Here is a 22,944-nt window from a genome sequence, read left to right as displayed (position 1 = left end):
TTATGATTGGATTTGAAGTAATCAGTGTCACTACTGTTTGCAATTTACTGTATTTTATTTTCAAATCTATCATCAGTGAAAGTAGACCTTACTTGCCTATTATAGCATATAGACATTTTCTGGGATATGATAATCAACGTTCAGTTCAACGATCACAATGTTCAGTTATAGTAAACCATTCCAATGCTTGTAATAGGGGACCATACATAGGACATAATTTAATAAAAAAAAATACTACACATCATGAAAATCTTAATCTTGATTATTTATGTTCAAACAGTTTTGAACTATAGCTATTTATAATTCTTTGTTATTACATGCATATATATCCTTCACTGAACACGGAAAAAACAATAGTTTATGCTCCAAACCCAATTAAGATGAGTTTTTCTCAAAATTTTAGAAAGCTCATCTGAGGTCCTCAGAAAACACACAACTGCTCTCACAAGCTGTGTAGCACACTCCACGGCAATTAAACTATTTTTTGATGTGTAATCAGTCAAATGTCCCTTTGAAAATTTAAATATTCTCATGTTGATGCAATCTGAGCCAGAATAACAGCAACTCAGTGACACTTTGAAGCATGACAACAGTACACACTCAGCACCTCAAGGGGGAAAGATAAGGGAGCATTGGATGGAGTATTGCAACAATTTAACATCCCATATTTTACTTTGTACACTTTTATTCTTTTTGTCAGGTTTCTTCTGAAACATAAATGTGTGTCAAGAGACCACAGCTTAAAGTTACCAGCTGACATTCGTTGTCCGTTTTGGTAATGCCATCATCTAAAGCACTTGAGGGTCATTGGATGTTTTGACGAGTCGGCAAATAATTTAGATTTTAGACACAAGATTTAAACCCATAAAAACCATAGGACATCTGATATAATTGTTTTCATAAATCTGGTAGAGCTTAGATATTTGCAGAATCTTTACTCATATGGGCACGACAACAATCCCCTTTGAAGAGCTTGTCATAAAACTGTTCTGTGTATATATGGGTGTGTGTGTATTTGCAGAAGTAGAACTTGTTTCCAGCACTAAAAGGTCAGACATGAAGCTGCACTCTCAAATAATTTAATTTCTCAGTTGACACATGTATTATCATGCTGCGAGGGCATGAAATACATATCCTTGTGCTTTCACAAGAGGTTTTTTAGGAGTGCATCACACTGGCAGTAAAATCCATTGCAATGTAGTGCCAAATGGGCCTCACACCTCAAAGATAAAAATAGTTCCAAGGTTTTCGTTGTTTGGAGCCTTAAATCCTCTGTTTTTGCCAATAAATCTTCATTTGGGCTGGAAACTCAGGACATTTACATGTTAGGGTGTTCAAAGCTTTCTTAAGTTAAAGCGTATGTAACATATTCTTTCCATTGCGATTCAAGTGTTACACCACAGGAGCACCGCAAATGAATTCACAGAAAACCATTTATCTGGTCAGATGCCAGCATGCCTTTCAATATCGAACTATTTGATCCTTTAGAGGTTAATGGACCTAATTCTTCCAGAAGTCAAGAGCTCTGGCTGGCTAAGAAATTAGATAGTCCAGCATAAGGCTGCACCTGATTGCCTGTTTGCAAGGCAGCCAGTAGAAAGATCACAGGCACCACAATAAACCAGCACCTGAGACACCATAAATAGATTTCACAAAAAAAAAAAAAAAACATACTTTCTTACACGATTCCCATTTTTCATACGGTTTTTGTCCATGAGTACCTAAGGCCAATAACTACCCGGCCCCAAATCTTTTGTAATTGAGGGTAATGAGTGTCATTGGTTTCATTATATCGGGGAGTTGGCAGTCAAGCAGGCAGAGGTATGCCACCATGGCTTCAAGACAAAATAGGAACTGGGTGCTCTGCAGCCCCATGAGCTCCAGCACACTGACCCATATCTATCCATCTTTATAGGGTTCCTCAGAAAAGAACCACCTGCTCATAGAGGTGTGGCATCATGCATCATTTCTGACAGTGAAGAGAAAGATCAGGTTTTCACTTTAGGAGACCTCATGTGAGAGTAAAGGGTGTCAAAATCTTCACTTCATTACAGAAATTATGTAAAGCATCATGAGGATGTGATTAGAAATTAGAGACGACTTTGTGCCACTGTTTGCAAAGTTTTTCCTTTTAGTGATACCTAAAAGTGAAAGTAACTGACCTCATAGCCTAAATGTGTTTCTCGCTAATTTATTCTATTGTAATATTGGAACAGCATGCTACTACAAGGACTTCGAGTCCTTCCTGTGCATCATTAAGATGTACAACCACCTGTGCCCCTTTCTGTTTTGTAAGGCAAGTTTCTCAATTGTAGGTCATTCCTTTTGACTGCAGCTAGCAGAAAATGCACAGACTGCGAAGAATAACCAAAACAGGAAAGCTGAATACCAGAAAACATAAAAAGGACTATTAGACCTTCAATTAACATTTGTCCTTGAGCCTGGCATGGACAAAGTTCGGTAGAAATGTGGATGCATTCTATACTTAAGTGGAAAAACGAGACTGTCAGGACGCAGTGTACTCACTGTTTCCTCTGGGGCTGCTTTCCTGCTCTTTTTTCTTCTCTCCTCCTCGGATTGGGGATTCAAAGACGTCAGCTGTGTCCTTCCATTGCGCCTTAGCGGAATGTTGTCTTAAATAACGAGGCGCACAGCTACAGGTTGCAGCGCTCGCTCAAAGGATAATGCGATCTGGTAGATCTGACCCCGGTGATCACACAACACTCCACCGGGAGAAAACCTCAGTAGATCCCAGAGACTGGCCTGTTGCTGATGCGCAGTCCATATAGCATCACACCAAAGTTGTCAACAAGACGCGTAATTACCGGCGTTGCGCGTCCGGAGCAACACAGCGCAGCAAGCAACTGTTGGCTGGCGTTGGAGAGCATGAGCGACAGCAGCGAGTCGTCTGAGAGCGCGGCTGCATCAATCTATCAAACTCTATATAAGATGCTACAGTCTCCTCGTCCGCTCCTGTTGAGGTGGGAGGGAGACAGCGGGGTACCGGGTGTCGTGTCCGTGATGCAATGCGGGTACAGTCAATTCTCCGGCCCGCAGTCTTCTCCCTGTGTGCGAAGATTCAGGCCCTTCGGTCATATCTGCGGAGGTGCTGCGCGCACATTCGTCTTAATTAACGGCAGTTAAGGTTTTCTGCAATAACACGTCTAAGCTCTGATAGAGAAAAAAAAAGCACATATGTTTAGTGCTCACACTGTCTCTTTTCTCTGCATCTCGCTCCTTGCATGTGACAGCGCACACGCGTGCCAACACTTAAAGGTCTAATAGGCGTCATGCGTCTTCATAATGGCACGCTGTAACAGCTTGGGCGCAAAAGGAAGAGGGCAGGGGCTCAATTACTGCCCAGAAAGAGGTGACTGGGATGAGCACGTGGGTCTGAAAATGAGGATGGATGGTGCATCCCTAACGATTTCTTTCATCCAGGTCTTTGACAGCCTTTACACCTCCTCAGCCCCCTATAACAATTGAATTGGAGTCACTGTGTCCTCCAGCTGTGACCTCCAGGCATGAAAACCCACAGAATGATTGCTTGTCTCCGGGTAAAGACAGTTTGTGGACCTCCTTTTTTTTATGTGTGCATCCAGTGAAGCCATTAAATGATCTTCGGATGGATAATCACGTTGACAGGGATGTCACCTTGTAAAGCCTGCAAGGACCAGACTCTTTGGGTACTAAAAGCATGTATTTTGCTGCAGACGTTACAAACAATAAAACTAGGTTAGTCTGAAGCCTTTTCTATGGGCAATTATGACTAAAAACAATACAAAGACTAAGGGCACCGACAAACAAACATTAAGTCACGTAGGTGTTATGTTTTGTGTTCACACTCTGTATAAGAAAGGTTACACGCACACCCACACGCTGGCCTGTGCAGCTCTTTCTGATCATTGTGTGTAGTATTTGAAGCCAGGCTTTTGCTGCCATTGGCCAAAACAAACCTTGACTAAAGTAAATATCCCCCAGCTTTCCTGACTGGATCTCATGGCAGCTGTGCAAATGAATTATTTCACAATAATCAATCATTCACCTCTAGTCAGCAACCATGCTGTTTCCTGAAAACTATAAAACCAAACAAGAGGCAAAATAGTTCCGCTAATATCGATAACTTGCCATTTTCAGTCTATAACATTCTGTCATGCTGACCAGCAGAGAACTTGGAGAGCATCCTGCTCTCGGGCTAGATAACAATTGCACGCCCCCCAACTGAATAAGAAGGTGGGAAATCAAATGGTGAGAAGAAAAAAAGGACACACTTCTTATGAGGCACTACAAAAGACTTGGGGGCATTTGTCATCTGGCACATTTCTTAATGGATCTAATGTGGACTCCCACGGAGCAGCCAAGCAGGGCATGGCTTTAAGCAGTGAGTACCGAGTCTATAAAGTTGACATTGTAGTGGACTTTTAATAAGGTGACTTGTGGCTCCAGTGCTTATGTTTATATGGATTCATCCAGGACTCCTGCTGCTCTGTATGGTAGCCTCTGAGGTGTGGGATACTGAGACCAAACCCATAGCATTTGTGTGCAGCAGTGCCGCCAGGAAGACTATGAATATTGTGCCAGAGATAGAAACTGCACTGGTGAGGATATGTCTGTCTCTCTCTTTAGCCTTGAGATAAACTTTCCAAACATGAGTCTCTCAACTTCCTCTTGGGATGCTGAATCTAATCTCTCCATTTGTTACCTGTGGTCACCCATCAATCTGTCGGTCTATTGTGCACCTATGTATCTGTTTTTTGTCATCTGCTTCTTCCATTTCAGAGTGAGTGTAGTGACTCCATGACCCTCTCCACACCAGCTAAACTACCCTGCACTGAGCTTCATATAGCAACCTGGGAAAGAAAATCAGTATGTGAATCATCCTCTATCACAGTGAATTACTTACTGCTTTAGCTGATTTTAGTTGATTTTAGTTCATTTGGATTTCTGTTAGATGGGTATGTCTCGAGTGAAACGTTCTACATGTGTGTCACTGCAGGATCAGGAGAAGAGAGGAGACATAGTTGCATCATTGAGGCTTCTTTTTGAGGGTGTGAAGACTTTAAGAATCTTAACACAAGCAGGATGTGGGACTTTACTACTGCAGAGACTGGAGAACAATATCAACAATTACCTGATGATACTCACACACCTTCAGCTGAGTGTAAGAAGCATCACAGTAATAGACTGCATGCACTCCCAGTAATGACCCTTTTTTGCTTGTCAAAGACAGTGCCGGCAATAGAATAGCTTTAAATTTGACTCCAGAATTTGTGGATGTCTTGCATACACAAAACTATTTCAATGGCTATATTTCACTGTTGAGGACAACTTAAACTCACATCAGTATAAACAATGACATGCTTTTAAACAGCTTTGGATTATTAGTGACCTTCACTTAATATTTTGGGTGTCTGAAACTTGGCTTGCATTTGATTTTGCGTGTAATCAACTTCCTCCGATGAGTAACTATCCTGGTTTCTCGTAAAGTCCCTGGCTTTCCGGAATATCTGTTCCCTGAGTGATGATAATGTTGTGTGACCCCAAGCCTTCCTTCCTCAGGACAAGAAGAAGATAGCAGTGCATACTTTCCAAGTGAGACAGTCCTTCTCAAAGTCCCATGTGCAGGAGGAACGTCCTGTATATGTGTTAACTTGATGGGTTACTGTGGAGATTTCTGTAGTGCTAATTATGAAACTGGTTTCATTGGTAAGCATGGACCTTTCACAATACGTAATAATCCTATTGCAATTATTTTAGCTTTCTCTTTGCAAAATGGAAGAATATGTTTCTATTTACCTGTTAAGATGACCCCTAAAAGAAATGGGATATTACCACCACTAAATCGGCATTGCTGTAATCACAATTGTTTGTTTGACGTATACCAGTTACCATTTCAAGCTTTTGATCGTCATTGTCATGCGTCCCTCATTTCTTATGTAATTTACAGCCACTGTTTCTTGGTTCACACTCGTCATCTTTTCCATCATCCTTGATGTGTTTTCTGTTTGGACCAGCAGGGGCCACTGCTGCCTTCATCATTGTCCTGTGTTCCTCGAAGCACCCAGAGTCTCAGAGTGGTCTTTCGGAGCTACAACCAACTGATCTCAGGCAAACTGGAGCGTTTCATTGTTAACTTGGAAGACAGATGCCCTCGTCAGTGAAGGAAGAACAACTATTTTATTTTGGTGTGTGTGTAGCAGGTGGGGGGTTGGGTAGCCTCTGCTTTTGTATCGTTTGGCATGAAGGCTCACACAAACGTAAAATATACACCTGAACTACAGCTGAAAAAGCGTAGAGAAGGACAGCTTTATTTCTGCAATGACACCACAGATGGACTGATACAAAATATACAGTTCAACTATGAAAAGTAATGTTTTAAATTTGGGCTCAGGTCTGCCAAAATGAATGTAGGCTACAACCATTTAAAAGATAAAGCATCTTGATAGGTGATAGGGGACCACATGGCACCAGAACAGCTTCAAAGCACTTTGGCATTGATCCGTCAGGTTTGTGGAACTCTGATAGTTATTCCCTCATTTGGTGTTAATGGTGGTAGAGAGCGCTGCCTATCACATGTGTCCAAAGTTTCCTGTAGGTGATCAGCTGGATTGAGATCTGGACACTCCAAAGGCAATAGCATATGACTCGAATCATTGCCATTGTCCTCAAACCATTTACTGAACCCTTGTGGCCTTTGTATGGTGACATTGTTATCTTGGAAGACAATGTTTGGTCACAGGATAAACGGGATCACTCAGAACAAATTTGTACTGTTTTGCACCTTCGCTCAAAGTCTGTACTGTTTTGTTTTGGCTTTTTCTTGTAACCTGAAAGATCAAAGTCCTAATTCATTGTCTCTCCTCAAAAGTGATAGTCAAGCTCAATCATCAGACCAGAACAGTGGAGTCAGATCAATCAAGTCAATTCATGGTTTTGTGCCAGATTTGTTTTACTCCCTAACATGCGGTACAAAGGCCTGCTACTCGGAAATTTAACACAATCGGAATTTAAGAATAAAAATGGCAAAATACACTTAGTTAGGGGAAACAGCCCATATTTAAAATGACTATGAACTTACAAGGAATACTTGTTTTTATTCTCGTTGCACTTTGAGATCTTATTTTTGTTTACGTCTTTATTTCAAAGTTACTGCTACTGTGTTGAGTTTTAAATATGGGGAATCTACCCGGGGGGGTTCCTTTGTGAGTCTTTTTGCATGTAAATACTTGGACTTTGCATCTAGAATGACCTTTTTTTTTTGTTGTTGTTGCTGTTATCCTATTATGATGCCAGTGAAACAAACCATTTTAAATAAAGTTTAAAGTTTAAAACAGCCTATCTTTTTACTCATCTTTTTATGCTCTTTGTAGTCCATTTCAGCATATTTACTGAGTTTATTATCTAGTTAGCTGGAGAAACAGTTATTTTGCTCCTTTATATAATGCTGACGCAGAGATTAGATATCGCTAAATACTGAACAAACACTGGCCTGTTATTACTTGTGTAGACACCCACCCGACTCCACGCCACGCCTCGCCACCTGACCAGGTCTTCATAAGCAGACTGTCATTACCATCGCGTAAAACAGACGGTTTCTGGTTCAAGGCGCATGGCGGCTAATCAATTCTTATCTTGCGTCTAATATCGGCGCATTTCGGCGGAACTGACTTTAAGATAACCGAGACAGTTGTCGTTAGGTGAAGAATCGTGGACAAATGTCAGAAAGAACCCCTTTGCTGCATTACCGACTGACCACCTGCACCGATCCCGAGATTAACAATGTGGCCGAACGCGTGGGGTCTCGGGAGGGCAAAGATGCCCGAAAGCTCGGAGTGGTGTTTGGAGTGGTCATACCAACTTTACTGTCCATGTTCAGCGTCGTCGTGTTCTTACGAGTTGGTGAGTAGGCTATCGGAAAGAGACCCGTAAAGGAAAATGTGAAAAATGAGTAGCCTACTGGCCCCGGTCATAGTTGGTGCTAGCTGTTAGCTTCAGATCATCCCTTTAGGACAATCCCAGTCAAACAAATTGTCACAACCACGAGCTGAGTGCAGTAGCCTCCATAGAATTTGATTACTACTAAATTACAGTCATTTGCAGAAAAAATGTCGGCAAACTTGTACCATTTTCTTCCTCCGATTTGATTTATTTCATGCATAAGTTCACCCAAGCTCGTCTCTGCACTCTCCGTTAGAACTCCCCAGCCTTTACATATATTTAAATAATTTCTGTGAGTTAATAAAGGGTATCTAATGGATTCACTAAGTGAATGTGAACATTCAATCGAAAACTAATTAAAACTGCAGTCTGCAGGATTTGTTGTTGTCATACGTAAAGTCCTAATTTTTGGCATTTTAAGAGTTTACATGATCTATCCTGTCTATTCCTGTTCCGCCCCATCAAAACGCATGAGAGCTCGTGCACGTCTACGTGCACGCCAGATGCGCGTACACGACTCCTCATTCATCACCTCACCTGTCATTTGCGATCATGGAAGACACAGTAAGTAGACTAGCCCGTAATGAAGTTCAATAGTCTAGATAAATAAGCGTGGGGACGAGCCTACCTTGTATCGCGCGTGCACAATCGGTGATTGACAGGCAGCAGAGCCCAGCTCGTAACCTGATTGGTTACCTTTTACCGGTCCGGTCTGCAATTTTTTAAACAAACCTGCTGGCTTTGTAGGGACCTAGCGGGACATATAGGGGACCTAGAGAACTCTTTTATTTATTTATTTATTTATTTTTTTTTTTTGTATTGGGGTATTTAATGTACTGCTTTCAGAATCCCCGGACAGTTCCAGGCATTATGCTTGAAAAAGAGTTGCAGACTGCAGCTTTAAGTGCTGGTCTGAGAGAAACCTCTTTAAATCTCACTTTGCACTGCATGTGTGGCTTGTGGGGAGGTTTCTGCTGTATATGGGGCTTTGAATTGGACTGGTTTATTCTTCTTCTTGCAGGATTTGTGGTGGGTCAGGCAGGACTTTACCAGTCCATTGCCATGTTCCTGGTGGCCTACTTCATCATCACAATGACCGTACTTTCCATTTGTGCCATTTCCACCAATGGAGCTTTAGATGCTGGAGGTGCCTATTGTATCCTTTTATTCCCAATAGAGGCCTATGCTGCAGATTTAAAGCCTTGTGAGTGAATTGATAAAGTGTCACAACGCTAATTTTCCTTGCTTGGCTAGTTTTGATCAACGGTTCCTCTTTAGCCATTTTAACTCTAGATGATGTGTCCAGGTAGAGCCCGTTTACATTTATAAACCACGAGAAGTTCCTTAGTCTTATTCCCCAGACATGATCAGCCGAGCCCTGGGTCCAGAGTTTGGTGGAAGCATTGGGATCATGTTTTTCTTTGCGAATGTGTGTGGCTGTGCTCTCTATGTCTTGGGTTTAGTTGAAGCTATCATGTCTACCTTTGGAGTGCCAGAAGGTAAAGTCCGTTAGGACGTGGTGGGACATCTTGGCATGTCGGAATACTGAAAACTCACCTCGGTCTTCTTGTCCCTCAGAGAGTGCCGCGGATGTTGCAGGCATGCATCGGGTACTGCCATCAGGATATTGGTGGTGTCTGCTTTATGGCACTTTCCTGCTCTTCCTGTGTTTCATTGTCTGTTTGGTAAGACTTAATCTGTCCGTATTTGATCAAATAACATGCATAAAGGCAAATGTATGATTTATTAAGTTAACCTTGTGATAACTCTGTTTCTATGAATTGTTGATAAGTACAGAAGTCTGGATTATTTGATGTTATTACTAGCTTACCTTGGAAACACCATTTGCACACTTTTAGGATGAGTATAATCCATCTTTTTTGTTTGTTTTTTAATCTAAAATTGAATTAAATACGCCCATGCTGGCAGGGGGTGAATTTAGGCTTAACAGCATGATGAGTAGTTTCCATGTCCTTGGATCAACCAGTGTATGATAAAAGTGTACTTTGGATTTCAAATTTATTTTAAATGTACCATAAAAGATAAAATTGTTCGATAGCCAGATATGCATTCAAGGTTTGCTAAATTAACCTGACTTGTCATTACAGGTGGGAGCCCACATCTATGCCAAAGCCGCCTTTGTTATTTTCATCATTGTCATGACAGTCCTGGCCTCCATCTTCGTTAGTTTTTTCACTGTGAGTCCTTCTGTGGTGCTTCTACCAAATACGTCTCCGCTGATCAATTCAAGCTGGAGTACAGCCAATTATACTGGCTTCTGGCTCCCCACGTTGGAGGGCAACCTGTTTTGTAAGTCTTGGACATGTTTTCAGATGTGACAGCTAAGCATTTTATTGGCTTTGACACGTGTAAGTGATCGAGCATCTTGTTATTTCTTTCAGCTAATTACACAGTAGACTACACCACCGGTGGCATGATGAGTTTTGCCGGAGTGTTTGCCGTCATGTTCAACGGTTGCACTGGAATCATGGCAGGCTCCAACATGTCAGGTAAGACTTTCTTTTAGTGTGTTGACTGAAGCGAGAGCAGTTTGTGTTCAGTTTCAAATGAAATCCTCTGACAAAACTGCCATAACTTCACTGATTATGGTGCTGATGATATCCCAGACAACAAAATCTGACAACATTAAACAACGTTTAAATGCTTTCAGGCAGAAGTACAGAGAGTTGATGCCTTTGATTATACCAAACTGAGAGGCGCATCACTGACTTGAAGCAAATTAGTTAGATTGTCAAATAACTGACAGGAAATGAGTCACTTAACTGTCATTTCAAAAGTCTGTGGGTGTACAACCATTAAGTGTTTATCAAATGCTGGCATTTTTAACGGGCTAATTTAACCACAATACAATGTTGACTCATTGGCATCTTTTCAGCTTTTAAACTATTAGATATTTAATCCTCTCCGACTTCCTCCCACCGTCTAAAAACATGCATGTTAGGTTGATTGATAACTCTAAATTGTCCCTAGGAGTGAGTGTGAGTAAGGATGGTTGTTTGTGTCTCTGTGGCCCTGTGATGGACTGGTGGCCTGTCTAAGGTGTACCCCAATGACAGCTGGATAGACTCGGGCTGAACAACAAAAAAATAAAAAAAATCCGGTTGTTACACAGCGTGACCACAGTGAGAGAGTTTAATGATTCACAAGTTGTGGAAACTCACAAGGTGAAACGACTGATGAGCACTCGATCGTTTGTTTCTTTATTCTTGTTAATCTGATCAATGACCATAAATAACGGATGGCTCCAACCCCTGAGTTGAGATGCAGAGCATGTTTTTACCTATCTGGAAAAGGCTGAACTTTGACAACTTCAATACGTTTGCTTTAGTAAGGGTGGACTTTTACCTTGTGTCATCCAGGTGACCTAAAGAAACCCAGCTACTCCATCCCAAGAGGAACACTTGCAGCTGTTGTTACAACTTTCATCACCTACAATCTGCTTAGTCTGCTGGCTGCATGGTCCTGTGACCGGTGAGGTGACACTTATGCATATCTTAGAACACGCACATGCACCTGAAGAGATGAGCTGGGAAAGAAGGGATTCTATAGATGCCGCAGCTAACATGTAACGGCTTGATCCACATTTTCTGTGCTGCAGGGAAACATTTTCAACATAAGATTTTCTTAAAGTGCTGCCTTTTATCGATTAGTATCCCGAAGTGAAGTTGTCTGCATTTTTTTTTTTTTTTTTTTTAAATATGCTAATTTCATGTTTTTGGTTATGGATCACACCTAGTTGCCTTCTTCAGAGAGACTACAGTTTCCTTGGAGACATCAATGTATGGCCTCCCATGGTTACAATTGGCATCTACTCCTCCGCCATGTCTGCTGCAATGAGTAACCTTATGGGAGCGTCCAGGATCCTGTATGCCCTGTCTAAAGATGACTTGTTTGGTAAGATTGTTGATCATGACCTGCTGCCTATTTTATGCAGCTTGGCTGGTTGCCCATAACATTCAGACCTGTTTCCCAAAGAGCTGCATATGGTTTACTGGCAGCGTCGGGTTTTGATTGATGACCTCTGAGTACTGCTGTAGCAAAGAGGATTTATTTAATTAATAGAGGCATATCCAGCTCAGCTGGACTTCTATAAAGCTGTGTCAACATTTTAATTATCAGCCATCTGTTAAGATTTGCCTCTTTCCCCGACCTGATAAATTGACACTTATCGATTGTCATCGTGTCTCGTTTTCCTTGAAGAGACACAGCGATCCGGACGGCATCATTTGACAACAGATGGCTTGTGGTGTTGACTTTCTGAGAAGCGAATATCCTTTCTTTGTGTGTTTGGCTTAACAAGTGCGGGGTGACTCAGTTGTTTATCTGATTTTTTTTTTTTTTTTTTTAAGATGATGAGCAATAACAGACCTTTTTCTTCTTAATGCAACAAATCTCTGCAGGTGGTGTCCTAGTTTTGGAGAGGAAAACGTCTCGTAGCAGCAACCCCTGGGTCTCTGTGCTTATCTCCTGGTTGCTGGTGCAGGTAGGATGTTTAACGGTATACAAGTGGTAGTTGTAGCTTTAACTGGACACCACTGAGGGCACTTTCACTTGCTTTTACACTTGGCTTTACCTGTTTGATCACATGTAGGATTAGTGACCTGGTTTCCTTCCTCGTAACAGCCAGAAGGCCTGTCATTTTTTTTTTTAATTTTTTTTTTCCCATGTCACTATCTTTTTAAGCAGAGTAACTTGATAATTCACAAATCTCTCATAAGGAACAGCTGACATTTATTGAAAATTAATACACGAACGCAAAAGATATTTAGCCATGATTGCCTTCTAATCTTTCTGATTTTAAGAAAATAAATACATTAAAAAGATTAATAAATAAATTAAATAAATCACTCATGAGAGACATTCCATGTCAGCAGCAGAGGACAGAGGTGAGATGAGATGTCATTTAAAAAAAAAAAATGGGTAGAAAATGTCAACGTTGTAATGAGACGGTTGAGGTTGCAAAAATGGCCGAAATTGCATTGTCATTGACACGTCGTATATAGCCAGTGCTGGTTTGGTTTTGTAATTGTGTGGCGAAGAATAGAGCTGGATCAGTGGCAGGTAAATCGATAGACTATCTAAGAAGAGCTTTGTGCATATTTGTGCTCAGTAAAAGCTTGAAAGGTTTCAGCTGGGAGACACCACAGACTTTTTTTTTTTTTCCCCCATTCAGACTCTGTTTCATTGTCATTCAAACCAATTGACACGCTGAGAATGAAACCGTTTCTCAGCTCTCCATATGTACAGCGTGGCTACTCAATGATGGCAGGTGAAATAGTAGAATTAAAAACTAGATCAAAATAAGATAAAAATCTCTGTAGTAAATGTACAACATCACACAATGTAGGGCAGGAAACGGCAGCAACTTGGGTGGTTCAGTGCAAAGTACGGCAGCAAAAATTCGCAAGTGCAAAGTGTTCAGGATTTGGGGAGGTGGAGCGGTCTGACTGTATCCAGGTAGAAGCTGTTTCTCAGTCTGGACGTTTCTGCCCAGATTCATCGCAGCGTCCTTCCGGAGGGCAGGGGAGTGAGCAGTTAATGTGCTGGGTGGGCGGGGGTCACGGAGGATGCAGGGGGCTCTCTCCCTGCATACCAGTCAGAATTACTCATTCACATGGTGTGGTCAAACTTTTGACTGGCACTGAGTAGGAATTTTACCATAAGACGGCAATTCTTATGCTTTGTCAGACAAAACTGAAGTACTATATTCTGTCCACTAGGTGGTGCTGTTGGCTGGTAAATTGAACACCATTGCTGGAATTGTAACTATCTTCTTCTTGCTGGTCTATGCTGCTGTGAATCTGGCTTGTTTAGCTCTTGAATGGGCTTCTGCACCAAACTTCAGGTACAGTGCAGGATACAGCGATGAGTTTTCTGTTTCTAAGCATGTATTTACACAATCCTTCAACCTCAATGCATTTTTGTACATGCTTTTGTTTCTGCCTTTTTTTTTTTTTTAGGCCCTCGTTTCGTTGTTTCACGTGGCATACTTGTACTCTGGGCATCATTGGCTGCCTGGTCATGATGTTCTTGATCAATGCCATTCATGCTTTTGCCAGCATAGCATTTATGCTACTCTTGTTGATGCTTATACACTATCTGGGGCCCATCAGCAACTGGGGCTACATCAGTCAAGCTCTCATCTTCCATCAGGTATACAAACATGTTAATCACTTTAAATAACCTGCACTTATTATGCACCATTTCCTCAGTTTTATTCTTATCAATTTCACACCGTCGTTCGTTTGCTCAGGTGCGCAAGTACCTGTTGATGTTGGATGTGCGCAAGGACCATGTGAAGTTTTGGAGGCCACAGGTGTTACTGATGGTGGCAAACCCTCGCAGCTGTACAGGTCTCATGCTATTTGTCAATGACCTGAAAAAGAGTGGCCTCTATGTGCTGGGACATATAAAGCTGGGATTGCTCGGTAAGAATTGTTTGTTGTTTCTCGGAAGTCTGTTTTCGACAACGGCCGTAATGTTGTGCCTGAGGAAATATCAGTTGTGATTAAATTCTGACAATTTTTCTCACAATGTAAATTTGTAAATCAACCATTCGGTTTGCTCGACATCCAGCTCCACTCCACACTTTGAGAAATGCTACACATTTTGGTCCACCGTCCCATTGGTTATTCAAATCACTGATGAATTTGTAGGACTGAGGAAATCTTAAAGTTTACTGCCAGTATTCAGATTTCCAAGTGAGTCTCTCCTATTGTAAATCCATTTGTTTTGTTTAAGTCATGCGTCATTTCACTAAAATACACTCAGTTGCTGGCGGTGCGACGCTGGCCTTGCGATTTGTTTGGATTACAATTCAGCTGGAGATGACTCGGATGAAACGATTGATAAACCTCCTGTGGGATCAGATCAAATTGACTGATGTCAGTGTAATTATTGATGCTGCTTATCCAGTTCTTGATCTATTTTCTGTGAGGAAACGAAGACACGATACATGGCTGACTATTTACTGCTGTCTTTGTCAACTCCATACAGATAATGAGGAAAAAATACTAAACTTTATAGCATACCAACATTCAACTTCCAAGTTTTTCCAAAACTCGGAAAACTACTTTTTTGAGAATCTCATTTTTCATAACGCAAATCTGTCTTTTTCTTGTGTCCTTGTTCTAACACATGTTAGCTTTTGCAACAGTTTCTCAGTCTGCAGCTAAAATGGAACAAATTAGATGTTGTTTACATTTAGAGCCAAAAAAAACCACTTTTTTTTTTTTTCTCTTTGAATTGGCAACAGATAAAAACACTACAGATAAGAGACTAAAACGGTTCTTTTTTTTTTTCGTATTTTAAAACTGGTTGTTGGAACAAAACTACTATATTAATGGAAGAATCGTGAATATTGAATGGAGGTCCATAATTGTGTGTTTAAACTTGTATGTCTGTGTGTGACTGTACAGATGGGTTGCCCTCTGATCCATTGCAGAGCTGTTATGACTCCTGGCTGTCCTTGGTGGATCATCTAAAGATCAAGGCATTTGTCAATCTTACTCTGGCGGACTCTGTGCGGCACGGAGTCCAAAATCTGCTTTTCATCTCAGGATTTGGTTGGTCATTTTATCCTTTTTTTTTTTTTTTTTTTTTTTTTTTTGTGTTGATGTTCTGTCTTTTGAATAAAAACAATAGTTCAGTTATAAAATTACTATTTTCATTAAATTTTTTCCCCCTTCATTCCAGGTGGAATGAGGCCAAACACCCTTGTCTTGGGTTTTTATGATGATTGCACCCCTCAAGACAACCTCCGTGGTCAAACCCTCCTGTCGACAGGCCATGGCTGGGATGTGGTCTCTGTAACCTCGGACTCTGGACCGCAACGCCTCCCCTTCTTTCCTAATGTACGGGCTACAGAGGAACCCAAAGACCTTCAGGAAGAGGAATATGTATCAGTGATTGCTGATGCTGTAAAAATGGGAAAAAATGTGGCTTTAGCTCGTTATTTTAACCAGTTCAATCGAGAGGAAGTGTTGGGGTTAGGAAAAAAGATCGGAGGCCATCGAAGTGTAACGGGGCCATTCGTTGATGTCTGGCCTCTGAATTTGCTTCAACCAGACAGCCATGAATATGTCAACATCTGCTCATTGTTCCTGCTGCAGCTGGCCTGCGTTCTTCATGAAACTCGTACCTGGAGCCAGGCGAGGCTTCGCCTCTTCCTGTGTGTGGAAGCTGGTTGCAGTCTGCAGGAAGAGGAAGAGAAGAAACTCCAGGGAATGCTAAAAGAACTAAGGATGTCAGCCGAAGTGCAGATGGTGGCCTGGGAGGAGGTGGTGTCGCTGCACTGGCAGAGACGAGGAAGTGCCAGAGGAAATCTGGCAGAGGACATGCAGAACGACGGGAGATTGGGACAAAAAAGTGAAGAGGAATCTGGTGTCCAGTCGTTTCCCAATAATGCTTCTCAGCTCACAGATGAGTATATCAGTGCGGTAAACGATCTCATTTGCAGACATGGCTCTCCTGAGCCAGCTGTGCGTTTCCTGTATTTGCCGCACCCCCCAGCAGACAGAAGTCTTTACCGTGCCTATTTGCATCAGGTGGACCTGTTGAGTAGAGACCTTGGCCCGACATTGCTCGTTCATGGAATCACTCCGGTGGTCACTACTGACCTCTAGGATTTTATTAAGTCTAACCATAATCAATTTAATGGTTGTTGGCACTGATTTATCCGATTATCAAGCTTTTCACACCTGCATTATTTTTGAGTCCAACCCAGATTTTACTTTTATAAAAACACGTGGGGAAATTGTTTTAGGCATCAGTTAGAAATGAAGCTGTATGATAAAGAAATGTTTGCTGTTCACATTTTGTAGCTTGGAAGGGAAGAAAGTCCTTGCAGTTTCCACTTGGTTAAAATTGGTTTGAGGATCGTTTTTATGCTTTTAAGGTGAGGTGTTTAACATTGTGCGTTTGGACTCTCTTTGTTTATAGAAAAGTAGATTGTATTATGCACAAAGGCCTGTTGCTAGTTAAAATCAAGAATTATCCTCTAGCTCTTCATCAATCCATCTATGCAGTCTTTTGTAGCAAGACGATGGCTCACCCGAGTGTTTTACGATAAAACCAGCAGAGGGCGATATATCCGGTATCACAGTTATCATGTTACAAAAGTTTACATTTTAAATTACTTTTCAAGTGCTGTAGTAGTGTAGCAACGGAACAAGACCCCACTTATCAATCTGGATCTCCACTTTAGGCTCACCTAAGCTCCTCTGCGGCCAGAGCACAGACTCATGACATGATGGACCCATTTCAAACTGCTTCTTATGTTGAACTTATCAATATTTCAGTGTCAGAATACGGTATATATCCTGTATAAAGATGGTGAGGTGTTATTCCTTCACATGTGTTTGTGTATCTTGAGTGTAACAAAATTTTAAAAGGGCAATTTTGCCAAATAAAAAAGGCGCTCTCTCTCTTTCTCGTTGCGTTATCAATGCAGACCACATTAAAGAAAGTGATTCCTTGACAATATATTATTGGGAAATATGTCGTGTAATGGTGAGATTGTGCCTGCTGATGAAGAACTAGCACCATCTGCGGCATTCGTTTGCGTTGAGGAAAATTCCATGAGTTTCTGTAAGGACCTGACACCCGCCTCCACGTTGCTGAAAAACAGCGTGTGGGAGGGAGTGTGTTCCCAGATGGAGGGAGGTGAGGGTTCGCTCAAAGAAACATGGACATCTAGGATGTTGCTGAACTATACATTTATCTACTCGTGTTTAAAGATTAACTTAATTTTGAAATCAGTCAATTGAGCACCTAAAGCTGGGGAGTGTTTTTATTTATTTATTTTATTTAAAGTATTCTCTCCATACATTTAACCAACAAGTGGAAAGCTGGAATAACTGACTCACTTCTGACTTGCTAGGAGAGGGATTAGTGTTTCGGAAAAAACCACTGTATTGTGTTTAATGGAAACATTGCCTGATGCAGAAGCATGACTTTTTTTGCTTGTTGCCTGCTGAAGTGCAACTTTGATATCTCACCGCTGTATTTGGGGTGTTATTGAATCTAGATATCTAATCATTTCTGCTTTGCGTGCTATTAACAAAGGATCAAAAACCAGCATCTGGCCCTCAAAAGGGCATCCTACATCTGCCCTTAAGATCTCGAAACCAGATGGTAGTTGGGGATGTGTACGAATTAGGTTATTCTAGCTGCTGAGCAGCAAGTTAAAAATGCAGAGTTGAATTCCTGCTGGATTATTGAAAGATCGAATTGTAAACTGTTAACCATACAGTTTAAAAACATGGGGTTTATTAACAGTTAATTAATTCCATTAAAGTATGGGGAACAATTTGGGAATGTGAAAATCAAGAGAAATGTAACAATACAAAATTATCTCAATTAATACAACGAATGGCTAAACTATTCCAGGTTGATTCAGGTAAAACAAAATGGGTCACCACATCACAACTTGATCTCCCTCTGTCACACCCTCACAAGCATTGCACTCAGTTTATATGGGTTGGGGTTAAACTACCACCTTCAGTGAAGAACCCTCACAGTGTTCAATTATACAACATAAGTAATTAAAAAGAACAAAACATCCAAACAACTAATCAGCATACCTCTTCACTCCCACCCCTCTCTACTCCAACTTAATGGTTTGCCCCAACCAGATGATCAATTAAGCAATTTACCTCATCTTGAGTCTTTGGGCTGCCATCAAACACATCCCTGTAATAAGCCTCCAAATAGAGAGGTGTTAGTGGACTTTCAAAATTATATATATATACTTTCAATATAAACACATTAAAAGTCACTGTGATATTTTTACCTTAGTGAGGGGGATGCTACATAGCACCCACACAGCACCACACCCCTCTTTAGGATAATGTGTATGTTGATATTTCAGCTTTGATATCTGCACATGGTTAAGTCTCTCTGTGCTACATAGATTTAATCGTTCCTGAAATACATCTTTGGAACAAGACGCTGCCTTCTGTGGCTTATGTCACACTTATGCCAGAATTCCACATTTTTATTTGCGTATGACGTCAACCGCCTACGCCCCACTGACATGCATGTAGGAGGGAGTGTGTTGACAGACGGAAGCAACTCCAGCTCTGAGCACTATACATGGATACCGCGTTCACAGTCTTGAAAGTGTCAAGTGCTCTTGTTCAGCTTTAAGGGGAATAGCGGAAAGCAGTCATAGATGCTTCATTCACAAATATTCTGTTGCAGTCACAACAAAATTCCAACATTTCTCTGTGGAAGTGGGTTTTACTTTGGGGGGTTCCTCCTCAGAGCCCTTAAGACAAGGTAACTGAATAATTTCTGACGTGTGGGCTGTAGGATGAAGAGCAGTAGCACTAGGAACAGTGTCTTTTTTACTTGAATTAGGCTTGCACTTGTTTTTTTTGTTCGCACTCTGTTTAGCTAGTTTGTTTAACAGAGGAGACACAAGCGTCCACTTGAGTGCTTGAACATTCTTATTCAGGTGTAGCTGTATTGCTGTGTATCCAACAGGCTTCTGCAGCTCTAGTGCAGAGGCATGTCGAGTTAAAAGATGACATAAAATGTTAGAAAGGTTTTGCTGCTCTGTCACATTTGTCAGGTCACGTCGGGGACATGGGAATCCAAGCACAGACACCTGGCACGTATTCATTGGTTGTCACAAACCTGATCATTTCTTTTCAACCCAAGAAGGATTTGGGGAGGATGTCATGCATCTAATGGTAACAGCTTAACCGTATTGTATCAAAAGTGTATCCAGATAAATACAAACATGCTAATTACGTGTATGGTGCCTTTTACAGAAAAGACAAAAACTAAGTGACCAAAACACAAGCTGGGAATGGGAGGTCCCTGGGCCCCAAACTGCTCATACTGAACAGTTGCTTGGGTGATATTTTCTGCTGAGAAGTCTGTGGACTTGGATTTGAATTAGTCAGTCAGCTCATGTCCCCATTGTGTTAATTTTCTGTGTTTTTCACATTCACAGACTTTCTGTTGTGCTCTTTCAGCCATAGGCCTGCTATGTGTGCTGTGCTATTGATTGAAAGCACAGGGACTGCTTCTACATCACATTCTTCTCATACTCTCTGATGTTGTGAATGGATGGAGAGGGTGAGACACCGGTGTGCTTGAGCCGTATCCATCCATCCATTTTCTATACTCGCTTAATCCAATTCAGGGTCACAGGGGGGCTGGAGCCTCTCCCAGCTGCCATTGAACGAGAGGCGGGGTGAACCCTGAATGTATCGCCAGTCCATCACACGGCCACATAAAGAGAAACGGGACAAATAACCCTGCACACTCACACTAACTCCTAATTTTAATTTCCAATCACTAATGAACTTGACATGCATGTTTTTGGACGGTGGGAGGAAGCCCGAGAGATCCCACGCATACACAAGGAGAACATACAAACTCCACACAGAAGGGTTCCAGCCGGGATTTGAAGCAGGAACCTTCTTGTTTTTTGTCTTTCAAAGTAAATTTGGGAAAAGGAAGGCTTTTATATCTGTAACTCCCGCATACCGTTGTAACATCAAATATTTATCTGGACATACATACACAGAGCCATCAAATGTGGAACTCATTTTGAACTAATCCATTATGGGTTAATATTCCTGTTACACCAATACTGCCATGTGCACTGTGATATCAACAATTCATCACTCCCCTTGAAGTGGAAGACAGGAAGAGTGGGGGCTGGCAGCAGTCCATCTCATATTGCAGCATCTAAATGTAACCTGATGTGAAATTATCCCCTATCATCTGCCCTGTTCACTGGATGTGTGCCAGTGACGTAGTTCAAAACGTGGAAACAACACCACTCCAAGTCTAAGTGGGTGGAAGACTTCAGAATGCTTTGTTGTGTGGGAGAGTACACTTTTTTTCCTCTGACTGTGAACAAAACCACAATATATCAAGTTATTTCTGAATTGATAATACACATTTAACCAAAAACCATATAATCTACTTTAGAAGCTCAACTCTCAGTCCCTCGCAATCATCTTATGATTTATATTGATCCGGGACACCTGTTCGGTAGAGCCCATTAAGATGCAGAGGATTTTTAAAAAAAACTTTCCACAAAGGAAAAGGCACAAGAAAGATTTATAATGCAGACTGTGTTTCCACATCACCTTTTATGAAGCATGAAAAACTCTTAGTGATAATCATGCCCAGTGCTCAGTTTGTGATCAGACAAATATGGTCACTTTTGAGGCTGCAGATTGTGGTCATGTTGAACTGCACTGCATTTCCTAGTACAGTGAGTACAGACTGAACATTTAATATGTTATTTTAGTGAAGGGATTTATTTAGGACCGTTGTATTAGACTGCTTTACTTGAAATATGGGCAACGAATATACTGCAAACTGGATGTAGATAACCATTTTGATATTTTTGTAAGCACATGCCCCTGGGACTGGGCACCAGGCTTAAGTGCAGGTCTTCTCGTTCAATTTACTCCTGGATCCTAAGGTTGAGCCTCATTATGTCACATTGTTTTCCAGGCATCTGTTTTACCGAACCCTTTCCTCTACATATTCAATCTATTACCTTCCTGTTCTTGACAGTACTCAGTGCAGATCCTGAATAACTTACTGTTCGCTCCCTTCAGTGTGCTGCTGGGTGTTACTAGTGATACAGATGATCATACTGTATATGGTTGCAGTCTCACTCCACCCCCTCTTGCCAGGGATACCCTTTCTGTGTAGGCCTTGATAACAGCATGAACCGCTGAGGCAATTTGCGTCACTCTCACACTTTATTTTTGGGCAACCAAACAAGGAGAGAGCTTACGTTGCATCAGGAGCTCTCATCACATCTGACAGCCATCATTTGCTCACAAAGATATTATTAATCCTTGTTAGACGTCACTGACTGCGTGGGGATGCATCAGCTTTTCTTATTCCATCGCAGTTTCCCAGGTTTCTTTTCAGAAACTGCCACTTTTAGGATGGTGCGTTTAAAGCAGCCCTTTTCACGCATCACTGAATATAGTCTTTTTCTGTAAAATTTCAGGACATCCATATAAGTGTGGAGACATCTCACTGTGTGAACAACACTGCGCCGCATCATTTTCTCACTTTTGGTAAAAGAAAATTAAATGTAAAAGCCAAATAACTGTCCAAATGTATTTCCTTCTCTCTTGGCTATTGAGTCAACCATACATCAATGTGCCTGAATTTGACTAAATAAGAATAAACATCCAAATGAGTCTGTGTATTCTTCTTTACAATAGCTTATACATAATGACTGGAAAAGCTTCCAGTGGTGTAGCCTAGAGCAAACTCAAAATCACTCTGTGAATATATGCAACCGTGTTTTGGGGTATTAGAGGCCAGTTTGGTATGCCACGCTGCTTTTTTTTACCTTTACTCTGAAGGATGTAAAGCACAAGCAACTGGTTGTGGTTTTTTTTGTTTGTTTGCTTTTTCTCCATCTTTTCACCATATTTTGCCCCATTACCTACTTCAAGTAGATTGTAAGTATTTGCCTTCTGTGTAGCTTTTTGTTTAAAGTTTCACATTTTGACAGATCTTGAAATAATGCGTAATCACATATCCTGTTTAACTTTCTCGTGGTTGCGATCCAGTTTTTCACAGCACGGACACATTTGAAAATCATTGCAAATTCAACTAAATTTCAATGGTGTGATGATTATGAAGTGACAGTTTCCAACAGACGACAATTCATCACCTCATCTTGACATGCAGTTGATGCAAGACGTCTCTGCCATGTGCAGATGGAAAGGCAGGACAACTGTCGCTCTGTGAATGTGTGATCAGAGGTCATATAGTGTGCGAGATATATTATTAGTCAGTTTTGGCTGGGCCCTAAGTGGTGCAGCCCCAGATCCTCTGACGTCTCTCTCTCTGACTTGTGAAGTTACACATTTGTGGAGCTTGTGCTGTGCTCTCTGAGCCATGATGTTACACTATCGGACAGCCAAGAAGAGCGCCAGTTTTCCAACGGGCACTAACTTGTTGAAAACGCTTGGTGCAACCTCT

The 22,944-nt window shown here is 41.4% G+C and overlaps 3 protein-coding genes across 7 annotated transcripts in view; 2 read left to right on the top strand and 1 right to left on the bottom strand.

Annotated features, from left to right (window-relative positions):
- Positions 1 to 3,274, bottom strand: part of clcn2a (chloride channel, voltage-sensitive 2a) — a 47,777-nt gene extending 44,503 nt beyond the window's left edge. The window contains exon 1 of the mRNA XM_075483395.1: positions 2,527 to 3,274. The gene's annotated coding sequence lies outside the window, so the exon portion shown is untranslated. The remainder of the gene's footprint in view (positions 1 to 2,526) is intronic.
- A 972-nt stretch (positions 3,275 to 4,246) lies between these two features.
- thpo (thrombopoietin) lies at positions 4,247 to 7,333 on the top strand. 5 transcript variants are annotated; one of them, XR_012772842.1, is made up of 6 exons: positions 4,247 to 4,381; positions 4,474 to 4,598; positions 4,780 to 4,866; positions 4,997 to 5,161; positions 5,560 to 5,706; positions 6,018 to 6,106. XR_012772842.1 is itself a non-coding variant. In XM_075483389.1 (5 exons), exons 1-5 carry the CDS (start codon positions 4,369 to 4,371, stop codon positions 5,653 to 5,655), a joined length of 486 nt encoding a protein of 161 aa, XP_075339504.1. In that variant the 5' UTR covers positions 4,247 to 4,368; the 3' UTR covers positions 5,656 to 6,108. The 5 variants fall into 5 exon arrangements, 3 of the variants coding, with proteins under 3 accessions (XP_075339504.1, XP_075339502.1, XP_075339503.1); XR_012772841.1 differs by having other exon boundaries at positions 6,015 to 6,102; XM_075483389.1 differs by having other exon boundaries at positions 5,560 to 6,108.
- Positions 7,334 to 7,378: 45 nt separating this feature from the next.
- LOC142399034 (solute carrier family 12 member 9-like) lies at positions 7,379 to 17,374 on the top strand. The gene is made up of 14 exons (XM_075483390.1): positions 7,379 to 7,899; positions 8,960 to 9,094; positions 9,300 to 9,437; positions 9,517 to 9,623; positions 10,047 to 10,248; positions 10,341 to 10,448; positions 11,319 to 11,430; positions 11,696 to 11,853; positions 12,360 to 12,442; positions 13,680 to 13,804; positions 13,920 to 14,112; positions 14,213 to 14,387; positions 15,378 to 15,524; positions 15,655 to 17,374. The coding sequence occupies exons 1-14, from the start codon at positions 7,716 to 7,718 to the stop codon at positions 16,581 to 16,583; spliced, it is 2,796 nt and encodes a 931-aa protein (XP_075339505.1). The 5' UTR covers positions 7,379 to 7,715; the 3' UTR covers positions 16,584 to 17,374.
- The last annotated feature ends 5,570 nt before the right edge of the window (positions 17,375 to 22,944 follow it).

Source organism: Odontesthes bonariensis, chromosome 14 (genome assembly GCF_027942865.1).
Source record: "Odontesthes bonariensis isolate fOdoBon6 chromosome 14, fOdoBon6.hap1, whole genome shotgun sequence".
NCBI classification, from domain to species: domain Eukaryota; kingdom Metazoa; phylum Chordata; class Actinopteri; order Atheriniformes; family Atherinopsidae; genus Odontesthes; species Odontesthes bonariensis.
The sequence above is the reverse complement of the archived record's forward strand: the minus strand, read 5'-3'. Positions and strand labels throughout refer to the sequence as shown.